This window comes from Molothrus ater, chromosome 5 (genome assembly GCF_012460135.2).
Source record: "Molothrus ater isolate BHLD 08-10-18 breed brown headed cowbird chromosome 5, BPBGC_Mater_1.1, whole genome shotgun sequence".
Classification (NCBI taxonomy): domain Eukaryota; kingdom Metazoa; phylum Chordata; class Aves; order Passeriformes; family Icteridae; genus Molothrus; species Molothrus ater.
In genome coordinates, this window is record NC_050482.2 from 57,640,669 (window position 1) to 57,655,613 (window position 14,945).

The window sequence follows — 14,945 nt, forward strand, 5'->3', positions numbered from 1 at the left end:
CAACCAGCCCTGCAATGGGAGGAAAGGTCCATTTTCTTCTTGAATCTGTCTAAATGTGTAAGTGGCATGCAGTGTGCTGATTTAGGGGGATCTTTTCTTCATGGTGTGGGAAAGAAAAGGCAGGCAGCCAGAAAGAACTAGTTCAGAAGAGAAGGGTGGACCTCCAAGAAGAAAGATAAGCTGTAACAAATCCAGCTTCAACTCTAACATAGTTCTCTCTGATAGATACTATATAAAAATGTTTTGGTTTTACTTTAAGAAGAAATATCAGATGTGTTGTAATAAATACAAAATAACAAAGCTTGCTTATTGGGGAGAACTAAATCTCATTGTTTCCTCCTCCTTCCCTGCAGGTTTGTAACACAACCACGGATCGTAAACACGCAGACACATCTCTGGAGAAATATGTCACTGAGCCTGTCATGAGCATTGTGAGTGGCTTCTTCAATTCACCATTTTCAGATAACAGCACCAGCCTCCAGGTAAGGAGAAGAGACACAGACAAATCAGCTATTCAGACCATTAATGAGATACCTTCTGCTACCTGCATAGGAATGCTGTCACTTTTCATCCTCCTTTAATTTCTCTGTCCCCTCTCACGCCACTGACTACCAGCTTAATCCCTCTTTGAAACACTTTGTTCTTCATTTTAGTCACTTGCATTTTGAACCAGTAGACAGCTCAATGTGGTCAGAGTTAGTTCCTCTTGTGAATTCATTGGAGGGGATATCCTTGTAGAAAAATCATTGTGTGAGGGAGATGCTGTGTCCTGTGGGAGATGCTGTGTCCTGTGACAGAAGGGACACGCCTGAGAATGGGAAAAACTCCTCTGTCCTTGTGGTGTGTACTGTGTTTTCTTGATATCAGAAGCAATCTAAGGAAAAATTGCATGATTTGGCCTTTTTAGAGGTGCAGCATTGATTTCTGCTCCTGCCAGACCTAAAGATCAAAGAGAATTTAATGGAACCATAACTTGAGTGTACAAGCTAAAATCCTCTTGGTTTACATTGTGTCAAAACCTACGGCAGCTGTGAGGAGATCCTTAAGGGTAAAATTCTGTGTTTGTTTTTGTTTTCAGACACACCAGCCTGTTTTTATTCAGCTGCTGCAGTCTGCTTTCAGAATTTACAACTGTACCTGGCCAAACCCAACACAGAAAGCCTCAGTAGAGTCCTGTATCAAGACTTTGGCTGAAGTGGGTAGGTTCAGGTTTTACTTTGATTATTGCTCTTTGTGTTTAAAGATCAGACTTGAAGTTTAACAGTTTTTAATTTGACTCTACCATCCTGAAGTTGTGTCAGCAGTGATTTCGGAAATCCCACTTTCTGAGGTTAAATACTTCCTTCTTTTATAACCCATTCAAACCTGCCCCATCAAATAGGGTTGTTAGGGTGAAACTGGTAGGGCAGAGGGATGAGCTTGCTAAGAGAGTGCTGATTGAGCTTTCAGCCATCAATTTTAATTTGATGGTTGAAACTCTTGATGATTTTAACTTTTTAATATCAAGCAAGTTATGATATTAAATCACAATGTTAGCAAAGGCATCCCTGTTAAAATAAATTTTTTAAAACTTCTTATCCTACATCAGAAAAAAATTCTTCACCAGAACATAGCTAAGACTGGCAAAAGTTAATTAAGTTAAATTTCTATAAATATGATTTTAAAGTCTTCTGCCATTCTATTCTGACAGAATAAAGGATTATTCAATGTAGTTTCCAAAAGTCAGTGGTGATGGTTGCTTGTAGAATAAGTTTCTGCTCACTGGGGATGAAACCTGAGTAGAGGCAGATACACAGAAACTGGCTAAATTCTATTGTTAATACATTTATTAAAAAGTATTAATAAATAATGATAAAACAATATGAGAGGGTCCTAGAGCCACCTGCAGCACTGTAACAATCAACTCTAAATTTAGATTTTTGGAATAGCTTTACAGAAGTATCATTTAACATTTTAGCCAAAATATCTCATTAACTTTCTATGTGAATGTGAATAAGCAGTTACCTAAAAATTTAGCAACCTTCAACTGTGCAAATGATTTAATTAGGGATCCATCTGGCAAACGAACTTTGGAAGTTGAAGACATTTTATTTCCTTTATGCTATAACTACTACGGTCTCACATAAAGCTCCATCTCTACAAATTCTTGTTTGTGTGTTTAACGCTTATGCCCTTGCTCTTTTCTGGCATTTCTGGAAACAGTCATCAATAAATTACTTCCTTTGGGAGTCTGGGCAATGGAGGGGAAATAGGGCAGGTGAGAGTAGGTTTGAGACCAACCATGCCCCCTGTGTGCTTGTAGGCAGCTCAATGTCTTCATTTCTGTAGAGCTGCATCTAAAATCAAATTCTAGCTCAGAGAGGTCGTTGTGTTATCTCATCAAGATGAGGCTGTTTGGAGGCATCTGAGCGTGGGTTTGGCTACGTGCCCACAGCACACAGCTGATTCTAGCCTGAAAAATTCCCAGCAAATTCCAGCAGTGCAGAGCTCTGCTGATTGCTGGATGAGTCAGGTCAGGCTCTCACTGGGCTTTCTCTTCTCCCAAGGAGCATGTGCTAGGACAAGAACAAAAGTTCTCAGGTTGCACCAGGGGAGGTTTAGGTTGGGTGTTAGGAAAAATTTCTTCACTGAAAGGGTTGTCAAGCACTGGAACAGGCTGCCCTGGAAAGTGGTTGAGTCATCATACCCTGGAGGTACTTAAAAGACATGTAGATGTGGCACTTAGAGACTTGGTGCAGTGGTGGACATGGCACTGTTAGGTGTTAGGTTACTGCTTGGACTCTATCTTGGACTCTATCTTGAAGGACTTTTCCAACCTAAATTATTCTATGATTCTGCCCTGTTGAGACCGCCAAGCTGAACTTGTCCCCACAGCAGCCTGAGAGGGAAACCACAGGTCACCCTAAGGGGATGGCAGATCCAGCTTCATGTCAGGTGTGCCAGTACATGAAAGGGCTGGTGGGCTTTGCTGGGCAGTCCTCTGTGTGCCTCTTGTTTCTGGGGGCTCCAGGAATGGCTGATGTCTGGAGTTTGCTTCAGATATGTGACTTTGTATCCTATTTGTGGAACTGGGTTTCTGCCTCCACTACAGTCCTTTCTTTCATTCTGTTTTCTTTTTTCTGGAGATAGTTTTTAGAGTTGGTTTGTTTGTTTTGGTTTTTTTTTTTTTGTTTTTTTTTTTTAAGTAAGCTCTTGTGCTATCCTATGGGTCCAGGCTCCTTCTTGCTCCTCTGGCTTCCCACCCATGGGCTCCCAGCCGTGCCTTGGGTGCTCTCAGGTGTGGCAGAGCAGAGCTGAGCTGCCAGGGAAGGGCATCACTCTGTGTCCTCCTCTGGGGCTTCCCTGCAGCAAGAACTGCCAGACTGGGAACCCCTGGGGTGCCATGGGCTGGCAGCCTCAGAGCAGCTCCCTGAAAGCACACAGCACTGCTGATTTCCTTGCCCATATCCTAACAACTGTTCAGGGATTCATCACTAATAGCAATATCCAGCATGGTAAAGTTATGTTGTGTCAGACAATTGCCACGTTTTTATTGAGTGTTTTATTTTGACAGTGGAGAAGGGAAGAGGTGAGGGGGATTTCCCCAAGGAGCAAGGTAGCTGGAGAAGAAGTGGAAGCAGAGTTTTTGACAAACACCCCTGTGCAAAATTTGCCTGGCCAGTAGAGATTTTAACTGCAGGTGATACTCAGTGTTTTTAGGCATGGTGACAAATGTGTCTTGCCTGGGCTAATGGAGTAGGCCTGTTCTTCCCTGTGCAAATATTTGGAAAAACTTCCCCACCTGGGGATACCAGAGGCTTTTACAGCCAAGGCCCTTCTGTGATTGCAGTGGGTGCCTGGTGCCTTTCTCCGTCGGGTGTTCCTCTGCTCAAAATGATAATGATGCCTCACTTTGAGAAGCTGGAGGCATCTTCCATAATCCAATACAAACATAGCAACCTTCTTGTGCTCTTTTGTTGGCTGTATATGTGGACCATTTTTTCCCCTTTTCTGACTTGAGAATCTTACAGTTTTAATGTTAGGGCCTTTGTGTTTCACAGCAAGGCTTTAAAAAACCTCTAAAAAGATTTTGCCTATATCAGAGAGATGGAGTATTGGACAGATTTACAGCAGGGACCAAAGACTTCTGAGGAAAAATAAGTGGAGTATAGACCTGAAAGAACAAACATGATTTTTTTTTTTTTTTTTTTTTTTTTTTTTTTTTTTTTTTTTTTTTTTGGTGTCATTGCCCTGGATTTACAAATGAATCTCAGGGGGAAGAAAGAAAGATCATACACAGATTTCCCAAGATATCAAAGATCCATATAATGACACACTTTTAAAATGACACACTTGAGAGCAAGTTTAAGCAACATACACTCTGCTCAGTGCTTCCTGGTTTGTTGCTGGCAAGTGGATGCACTGCCTCAAGAGCTTGAGATCATTACATCTGTTTTCTGATGTTCTGATGAGTACTGTAAGGATGTGTGTTACCTTCCAGGTCAAAAAAAGGATATCTCACAGAAGCTTATTTTTCATAACCCTGGTACTTCAACTCCACTCTACCACCAGGGAAAAACTGCATAAGCTTTTCAAGCCTCACTTGCTGCTTTGTCTCCAGGCACTTTCCTGCCTCCAGTTCAGCAGGAAGCATAGAGGCTTGCTTCTCTTCTTCAGCAGATCCAGGGGGTTTGGAACACAGATATCAATGTGCACCAGGTTTCTATTGCCCCAGAAACATTTGGCTACTTGGCTGAGTAGAAACACTTGTGAAATTACATATATATATATATATATATATATATATATATACACATACACACATACATACATGTGTATTTATATATGTGTGTGTGCGTGACTTGTTCACATGGATTTCTGAAGCAGGTTACCACACTGGTGAGAATGAACACATACATATATCACTTTGGCCTTTTCTCTTTTATTACATAGGACTGAGATTTTGCTTGAAAATACAGTCCAAAAAGTGAATAATGAAAACAGCTTCTATCTCCCTGGTAAAATAGCAACAACTGAAAAATACCCAGACCTTTGTGAAAACAGAGGAAAGAAGACATCCAACCATTTAATTTATTTCAAATAAATTAATTTTCAAAGGACTTTCAGTTCATGCATTTTATGATCTTTGCAAGGTTGAGAAGGGTGAAAGCCTGTCTCAAAGTCTGCATTTTAAACCAGCTCTTTCTCTAAAGACCTGGGACCTCTCCAGTATGAATATCACCTCTCCTTGCAACCAAAGATTGTATATCTTAAATTACATATCCTAAATGGCATTGAAGCAGGGTCTTTCCTGACCAGTCCTTCAGGACCCATGTAAAGAACTATCTTTGCTTCTTAATTAAGGCAGCAATTCTTGTATCTTCTCCTCTGAGCATCAGTTTTCTGTTACAAGGGTAAATTCAGTTGTTTTACACTCTTGTCTCTGTAGCATCCATTAGTTTTCTCCATTATGTTTTAAAAAGTGGAACCTTTCCTCTGGTACTGTGTCTATCCCAAGGATATGGTCTGTCTGTGATTGTGCTGTGACCACCAATAATGAAATAATTGGAATTTCCCAGATGAGTAAACAGTGCCAGATAGGAACCTGCATTTTGTTGCACTATGTCTCTTGGCAGACCCTCTAAAAAAAAATCTGTTAGCAAGCCAAATTGCATTAGTCACTATCAGATTATGTTCTAGGATGTTGTGCAGGAGAAGCAAGAGGAGAATTCTTGTTTCCATCCTACCCAATTTGAGGTGAGCCCTGTAAGATTGCTATTTCCTAAGTTCAAAGCTGGAACAGGTACAGAGGAAGCACTGTTGGGGTGGTCAGGGGAAAGAAGAACTCTGTTACAGGAAGGGAATTCAGAACCCCCACATGCTTTGCTTAGCAAAACACAGACCTGTGTTGTTGCTCTTTAAATGTACTTAAGAAGATAAATAGTCACAGAGACGTTTAAGCTGAAGGACAGTGCTGACCCAAAAGCAACTGCCCATAAATTACACTAGGTTGTAAATAACCTAAATAAATTTAGATTGTAAATCAGAGGATTAGAACCCACTTTGGAAGGATGTCCTTGGTCAGTGGGCTGAGAGAAAGCAGAGGGAGGAGGAATGGCAGATAAGCTGCCATCATTTTAAATGGGGCTCAATAAATTTTTCCAGAGATATTAAAGAGCATGGGTTGTCTGTAACAGAGAGCAGATGGTCTGAAGGTGTACTGAAGTCCCTTCTAGTTGAGTATTTATTCCCTAATTTAAAGTCACCAATACCTCCTTGTACAGAATCAAAAAAAAATCCTCTCCTCTGGTTCTTCTTGACCATGCTTTTATGCCCTCTAAAGCCCTTTACTTTTCCCTGACAAATTACAAATAGGAAATATTAAACATAAAATCTAGGTCACATTTTGTTGCTTCTTTGAAATGATTATGTGTATTTTAATGTCCATATAGATGAATTTTCATATAACAATTTTTTCAGTCATGAAAGTACGTTTATTTCACTTCCCATTTGAATTTTAAAATCTTTCTTCCATTTTATAAAAAGCTAGACCTTCATTTTCAATTTTTAGTTCAAATAAAATAATTATCCTGTTGTTACTTTTTTGACAGCAAGAAGAATACATTTCAGATGAAGCACATATTTTATTCTATTTTAACTGTTTGTGTTTCCCTAATTGCAAGAAAAATTCAATGATGATCTTTTTACAGGCTGATAAATATTTTAGCGTAGATTTTCTGTTGGAAAAAAACATCCAAGTGAAGGGTACAAGATTGGCAGGTTTGTGTCTTGTCTACACAAAGCTTTTATTTCCCTTAAAAAGTCTTGCTGTCGCTAGCGTTAGTGTCTCTCCATCTGAGTGCATTTGTTAAGCAGTCAGTAAATGATTAAGGAGCTGGAGGGACTGATTTATGGAACAAAATTAATTGAACTAAATATGCATCACTCTGTTACGTGACAACTGGGAAGTGTGGGAGAACATGATAGAGCTGTCTGTGACTACCAGGGGGTGTAAACTGGGAGCAGAGCAAAGGATTCACAGCCAGGTACAGCTGGGGCTTTTTCCTGACCCAGACTGCCTGGCACACTCCTCCTTGAGGGGCTCTGAGGGACCAAATGCCTGCATGTCCCCCTGAAAACCCACACCAGGGATGCTTCAGGGTTAATTAGCTGTGAAGCCACCACACTCTGGTGTGTTCTGTATATACTGCAAAAGCTAATGGAGTGACATTTAAAATGAGGGAGCAGTAGGTGGAAATAGCGAGAACAGCGAGGTTCCTTATGGCAAGATAGATTATTCTGCAGAATGGGCATCCAAGGAAAATTACAGGCAAGGGCCACTTCCTGGAAATCCTTAGGACTGAATTGCTCCTCAGACATGGGCAGCAGCACAGTGAAAGGACAGTACTTCAGGAGGCATTCCTGAAATAGGTCCAATTGCTGTGCTCCTGTGAAGAGAACTACATGCAGGTAATTTAACAAAATAACACCTGGGCCCATTTCAGCCTCTCTGGGAGCAGCTGGACTGTGCTCCTGGGACTTGGCTGGAGCTTGCTTGTCCAGAGTGCCTTGATTTTTACCTGCTTGATTCTTGGCATTCCTGGTGCCCTTTTCTTTTGAGTCTTTGAGTTCTCTTTCATTGTTTAAGCAGTAAGAGGGAGGAAAGCTGCTGATCACTGGATGCCCACAGACCCATCCAGCACGGGGCAGGGCATTTTGCTGGGACCAGGCTGAATTTGCAGTGCTGTGTTTCTTACCACTGCCATGGGTTGTGTTTGCTCGCTTGTCTTGGCTCCTCTTGGCTCTCTTGCTGAGAGATAATTGGGAGCAGCAGATTGAGAGTTAGTAGTTTAAAGGATTTCCCAGAAATTCCATCTCCTCTGACACTGGCAAAATGGTGCTGTATATTCAGGGTGTAATTAGCCCTGTGCACAGTGCCCTAGGTGGGAAATGGGCACTGTATAAGCCTGGGACCTGCCCTCCACTGCAGGGCAGAATTTACCTGTGCTGAAGACATCACAGAACCACACAATATTCTGAACTGGAAGGGACCCACAAAGATCATTGAGTCTATCCTGATAAGTATCCTGCTGAATACTTACGTACAGACAGCCACATATCTTTTTCCCAAATTCACCAGATGAAAGACAGAATTTTACCCCATCTTGGCTCCTTTGTCTACCAGCTCTAACCATACTTTGCAAGTTTGAGTGCTGTCCAAAAGTATTTCTAAGTGGAACAAAAATAAACATGCTTTTAAATATTTGATGTTGATACTTTAAGGGAGATTGACACATTTTGAAGAGGAAAGCAGCCTACAACACCTAAATTAAAAATAAATATTTATGTTCACATTTGTTCATCAGCTTTCCAAAATGTAAAAATATGTTTCATGTAGTTTTAAATAATGAAATGTGAAACAAATGAAAGATAAACTTTCTACAAGCTGAAAAGAAATAAGAAGACAAAGGCTTTGTTTATAGCTTAGACTTCAACAGTGCCCTTTGACAACCAATACAAATCTTAATTACAAATGGAATTATACATGTAAGAACTGCTCAAAACAAAGGAGTATTTTTTTTCTCTCTCTGGTTTTCTTTGTGATAGTTTTAATTAGCTCCAACTCTTTGAACAATCATAGTCCTTGACTGCTCCTCAGACACTGATGGAAGTTGTTAACTTCAAATGGCATCTCTAGGATTGCAGAAGTCTGGGTTCTCCTCTGAACAGTGTGCTCCCTATTGCTAAATTTATTCTTCTATATATCAGGATTCTGCATACATTCCACTTAATTCAGAAGTGAGCATTGTCCAGTAACATTCCAGTGATTGACATTAGGACACAATAAATTGGATTAATAGGCTGCAGCACCCTACCCACCCTGGCAGAACTTTAATGGACTTCTCTAGTAAAGTAGGCAGCAACAATGTGTTTGAAAACAGCCCAAATGTGTTTTGAAAAACAGCCCAGTTGAATTACATGGAAAAACAATCATTAGAAATAATGGCCACCCATACATGGCATTTTCCACATGTTAATCAGGAACTTGCCTTCAAAACAAATGGAGAGTGGAAAGGAAAAGTCAATTTGTGTCTTCCCAGCTTAACCTAATTTTTTTTCAATTCCCTGTGGCCAACCATTTAAAAGAAAGTGCCTACCAGAAATGGATTTAGAGAATTCTCTTCCATCCCAGTGGAACAGCCTGATCCATGGGGGAAGCCCCAGTCCTGCATCACGATCCAGCCTTGCAGTGGGAAGAGGGGAGGGTGCCCTGAACCTGTGGGATCCATTAAAGGGAAGAGAGTCCCCATGACAGAACGCCCTTGCCACAGTCTCTGAGGCTGGGGGTTGAGGTGTCACAGCCAGATTTAGGTTTATAATAAAAGCTGTCATTTCAATCTAGTCCTGAGGGGAAGAGAAAGTTTGTGCCTGGGATCTGTGACTCACTGTGCTTGGCAGCACTGCAGCCTTCATTCATCAGAGCTGTGTGGTGCCTCTGCCTGCACATCCTCCCTGGGGCTGGAGGCATGGGCTGCTTGGGACAGAAGGGCACCTGCTGACTTCACAGGTTCAGGACATAAAGCTGGATATATTTTAGAGCTGGGAGGAAGAGGTGGAGTATTTTTGATGCCTTCCTCCACTGTGGAAAGTGTGTTAGTGAGGAATAGTGGGGAAATGCCTCAGAGAAACGGTGTGCAGAACTGCAATTTGGGCTAATTGCTTTTTAAATTTCAGCTTGTTTCAATAAGGAAAACTGAAAAATTACTTATTATTGGTCATTATTACAAATGGATTAGAACTGCTCCATTCTATTTTTAAGTTTTTATTAAACATAAGCTGTGCCACAGAAGTTAAGTGAAATGACATGGAATACAGAGCCTAATTACTGGAACATAACCTGGTCTTTCAGAGATACTGATCATAGGCTCACAGAATGGTTTGGGTTGGAAAGGACCTTAAACAGCATCCAGCTCCACCCCCTGCCATGGGCAGGATCACCTTCCACTATCCCAGCTTGCTCAGAGCCCCATCCAGCCTGGCCTGAAACATTTCCAGGGCTGGGGCAAACTTTTGTTTATTGGTTGAATTTCAGACTGCTCATGCTGAGCCAGAGAACAATGTCACTCTGATCTCCAGTGGGATGGAAAGGAGCAGCTAACACAGAGATTTTACTGGGGGAGGGGGCAGATACCTTCTAACTCTGCCTTTCAAACTTCCTTTTCAAACAACAGTTCAGGATGCCATAGTAATTTAATAGTGGATGCCCTGCAAGAATTCCTGAAAGTCTCTTCCAATTTTTTTTTATTCTGATACTCTCTCTATTGTCATTTCCTGCCTCTGAAGTCTAAAAAGAAGAAAATAATTGCAATTTTTAGCTATTGATTAAATTTTTTTAACTATCAGTTAGACTATCAGATGTTTATTAACTACTGGATATATTGCAGTGGCATCCAGACACCATCTAGGAATCCAGGGTTTAGCAGTATAGGAAACCCAGGGAGAAGGAGACAGTCTTTTTCAAATTTAATTTGTATGCACTTGGTTCCTCATGGTCTTCACAAGAGGAATATATAGTAAAGCAACAGAGAGTACTTGGGATAAATTGGATAAATGTGCCTATGTCCACTAGAAAGAAAAATTTCAGAATTTGCTTCTGAATAGAGTAAAACTAACTGTTGAAATAACACATACTCCTTTTGTTACTCTTATCAATATCTCTGGATTTTTTTTCAAGTTAGTAGAAAAATTATTCTGTTTAAAAAATATATCTGTGTCTGTGAAAATACATACTGGAAATGATTCTCATCTCATTTAAAATAGTACAGCTTGCTTTCTTTAACTAGATTATGGCTGATTTCTACCACTTAGGTATGCTTATTTTTAAGGGTTCTTATTTTTAGGATCCCTATTTTTAAAACCTGTTGAAGCAATATCACCCTGCCCCTTAACTTCAACGACATGAGGCTGTCGCATGCCATGATCTCTGTAATATTTTCAAGTTTTTGCCACTGTAAATGTCTTGTGTTTTTCCTTCCTATGAAAGCAAAGAACCGTGGGATTGCGATTCCAGTGGATTTGGACAGCCAGGTGAACACCTTGTTCATGAAGAGTCACTCCAACATGGTGCAGAGGGCAGCCATGGGCTGGAGGATGTCAGCCCGCACTGGACCTCGCTTCAAAGAAGCTCTTGGTGGGCCAGCCTGGGATTACAGGAACATCATAGAGAAACTGCAGGTACAGAAATAGCAAATGGCTTGGGCAGCAGTGGCACTGCAGGTATCTCAAGTGTGCCAGATGTGGAAAACACCAGACACAGGCCCAGTGCAGTTTTAGTGCTGGATGAGAGGAGCCGCTGCACTTCTGGGTGGGGATGGCTGAAAAGGCTCAGCTCTTCAAGATCAGAATTTGGCTCCTGCAGAAGTCAGAGAGGGGTAGGAGCTATCACAGAATGAGCTGAGCTGGAGGAGTCCCACAAGGATCATTGAGTCCAAGCCCTCGCCCTGCACAGACCCCCCAACAATCCACCCTGAGCTTGTCCAAACACTTGGAGCTCTGTCCAAACACTCCTGGAGCTCTGGCAGCCTTGGGGCCGTGACCATTCCTGGGGAGCCTGTTCAGTGCCCCAGCACCCTCTGGGGGAAGAACTTTTCCCTGATACCCACCCTGACCCTGCCCGGACACAGCTCCAGCCATTCCTGGGTCCTGTCCTTGGTCACACAGAGCAGAGATCAGAGCCTGCCCCTCTTCTTCCCCTCGTGAGGAAGCTGCAGAACTGCTGTGAGCTCTGACCTCAGTCTGCTCTTCTCCAGCTGAACAGACCAAGTGCCCTCAGCTGCTCCTTGTGTGGCTTCCCCTCCAGGCCCTTCAGCATCTCCATGTCCCTCCTTTGAACACTTACATTGTAGTGCCCAAAACTGCACACAGTATTCAAGTTGTGTTCTCCTTGAAGTTCTCCACAGAGCAGCATCTCCTTTCTGCCCTTTTTATGGCCACGTGTCCTGGCTGCAGAGAAGATACTGGAGGCTTTAGGTCATGTTTGTGTCACTGGAGATTGCCATGAAATGGAGATCACCTTGTGCATGTAGAGCCTAAACAGCATCAGGGGTTTATGACCTGAGAAAACAGCAGGACCCAGACAAAAGGAGGTGCCCTAAACACCAAGGAGACAACACCTGAGGTGACACATTAACTGTGTGTAGTGAGCCTTTTTTTTTCAGCACACCATCATTCTTACTGTTGTCACAGGTTTTGTGAGCACTACTGCAGAGGAGAAATTTGAAAGAGAGTAACAATGGGCACCTTGTCCCCCTTGCCCTGCATGAGGAGTGGTGTGAAGAAAGGCTTGAGGTGGCTTTGCAGCCAGCTGGGCTTCCCAGGACTCTTGCAGCTGGGCATCCCACTGGGCCAAGCAGTGCATCACACCAAACTGTGCGACTTCACAGCAGGTTGCTGTAGTTCTCCTGCAGTTATGGATGTTCTCCTGTCTCTCCAGGACGTGGTGTCCTCTTTGGAGCAGCAGTTCACACCCATGATGCAAGCTGAGTTCTCAGTGCTGGTTGATGTGCTGCACAGCCCAGAGCTCCTGTTCCCCGAGGGCAGCGATGCCAGAATAAGATGTGGCGCTTTCATGTCCAAGTAAGTGGCGTGCAGAGGGGCCTGGTTGCTTCTTTGGGAAAAAAAGATGGCAGGGTTTTAGCTTTTTCAACAGCATTTACCTCTGGTTTTCAGCAGAGACTTAAGCATGCAGGTGACCAAGTTTACGGTTGAAAGCTTAAAGTGAGGTCTTTTGATCCATATTTTATATTTCTCAACAGTTTTGTTGTCTGGAGAGCATAGAGCAAGAGGGGTTGCTTGCCTTACCTGCTAGAAATGGCTTGTTAAAATTGTGGCAGGCTCAGCCTACTTCTGTTTTCTCAATGGGCTACTTTGCTATTACATTTCACCAAATCTACAACAGAAACTTAAGATTTTCCATAGCAGAATTTTCAAGAATTCATAATGAAGCAGTGGGCTGCTCAAGGCTCGTGGGTTTTTGTTAGAGTTTTTTTGGTACAGCAAATTGATATTTTTATTTTAAACTGCCAACAGCTCTTTGAAAATACATTTCACTGGGACCCCTATCTAGTCTTGAATTATTAGATGTTTTATTTGCAGTCTGTGCATTGGAATAGAGTCTTGCAAATTTTTTATTAGTCCTCGAGTGAGATGCCCTCCCCGCCCTTGAGAAACTATAATTTAAACAGAGATAACTTGGGGGAAATTAATGCATTTGGCAGCTCTCCTGATTCCTTGGATATTTGCATATTCTGCAGAAGTAGCATTATAACAATATGTTTTATATGTTTGGAAAAATTCAAAAAGTAAAAATTAAATTTTGATATTATCCCATCCCATGTCCTCTGTCTAAACTCCTGTTTGAAGCCAGCATCAAAATGCAAAGAAAACCCCCAAAACCTGTCCAAAGCCTTCAGATTTCCTCCCTTCCTCTTTTCACAAACATTTCTCCAGCAATGTGTGAACCAGTGCAAGGACCCATGCACAGATCTGTTCTGCACAAAGACAGAACGGCTGCTTCTGGTATCGGCTTCAGCTGACTGAAATCCAAACTCCTGTCACAGTCATAGCTGGAGACAGAAATGGACCTTGTTTTCTGGCTTGTCAAGTGGTTGTGTGAATGTAAACAACAATTATGTATCATCCAAATGTCTGTATTTCTGAAGGTTTCCATGTAAGGTTTTTTGGAAATCCTTTTGGCTGAATACCATTTGCTAATTATATCATAAATATATTATAACCATCATAGAAGTTGGAAGGTGTGAAGGTTGTAGCTTTTAAAGTTTGCAAGATGCATGGTGAACACTGGTTACCTTTAAATAACGGTTAAAATAAGTTACCTTTAAATAAAGAAAGGATGAAATAGCAAGTCTGGATCTTAAACTGTAAACCCTCAAAAAAAGTGGATGTAGAATTCTGTCTTCTGTATGGGCAGTAAGATATGCAAATTGACACCATTTCCTTTTTAATTATGATTTCTCTTGACCACTTTTATTTCCTTTCCTTGAGGAAAAATATAGTGATGGGCAATTTTTGCATAAAGCAATTGGCTTAGCAACAATGCGTAATGCTCTTTAAGTTTTAATATTTTACTTTCAGGTTGATTAATCACACAAAGAAGCTAATGGAGAAAGAAGAAAAGCTCTGCATTAAAATCCTCCAAACTTTACGAGAAATGCTTGACAAGAAAACCAACTTTGCAGAAGAGGTACTGCTTCCACTTTAATATTAAATATAGAACTAACAGCATGGTATTAACAACAGAATCTGACATTATTTCAGTTTTGTGCATGTTTTAGAGATAACCTAGTGTCTTAGGAACAGTGTGGGGTAAGGTAGCAAGTTGGTTTGGAACAAAAGAAACTCTCTGCCTGACACAGTTCTGTATGAGGGACTTGATAAGAGTCAAGGTAAGCAAGATGAAATGAATTAGCAGTGGCAAGTATTAATATATATAATTATTATATATTGGATATTCTCTATTTCTGGAGATTAGTCTTAATTTGTCACACCTGACTTTACCATAAAATTAATGGAAATATAGGGATTTTAATTGCAATTGTACAGTTTTTCCCTGCTGCCTTTGGTGCCAGACTTTTGTACTCCACATGCTTTTTAATGCTCCCAAATGTGTGAAAGGAAATCTGCAATGTTTAGGCAGAGCTGCCAGTTTTGGGAAGAAGTGACATAGTCTGTACTCTGTAAGTGTCTAATTATTTCATGCATTCCTCTCTCCCCTCATTGCCCAGTTTTCTCTTGCAAAACCAAGTCTTTCAAATGCCTCTTTTATTTTGCCTGTTCCTTTGGCTATCAGTAGGCAGATTCAGATGTAAATGTCCACTGTCCCTGTTCTTTCTGAGCCTGATCCCAGTGTCTTTTGTGTAATTTCCTCTTACCCATATTTCTGGGTA

At 41.4% G+C, this 14,945-nt stretch overlaps 1 protein-coding gene across 1 annotated transcript in view; it reads left to right on the forward strand.

Annotated features, from left to right (window-relative positions):
* Positions 1-14,945, forward strand: part of ITPR2 (inositol 1,4,5-trisphosphate receptor type 2) — a 243,390-nt gene that overhangs the window by 115,949 nt on the left and 112,496 nt on the right. The window contains exons 33-37 of the mRNA XM_036405007.1: positions 354-482; positions 1,079-1,199; positions 11,024-11,214; positions 12,473-12,615; positions 14,134-14,242. Coding sequence (XP_036260900.1) covers positions 354-482; positions 1,079-1,199; positions 11,024-11,214; positions 12,473-12,615; positions 14,134-14,242 — 693 coding nt within the window. The remainder of the gene's footprint in view (positions 1-353; positions 483-1,078; positions 1,200-11,023; positions 11,215-12,472; positions 12,616-14,133; positions 14,243-14,945) is intronic.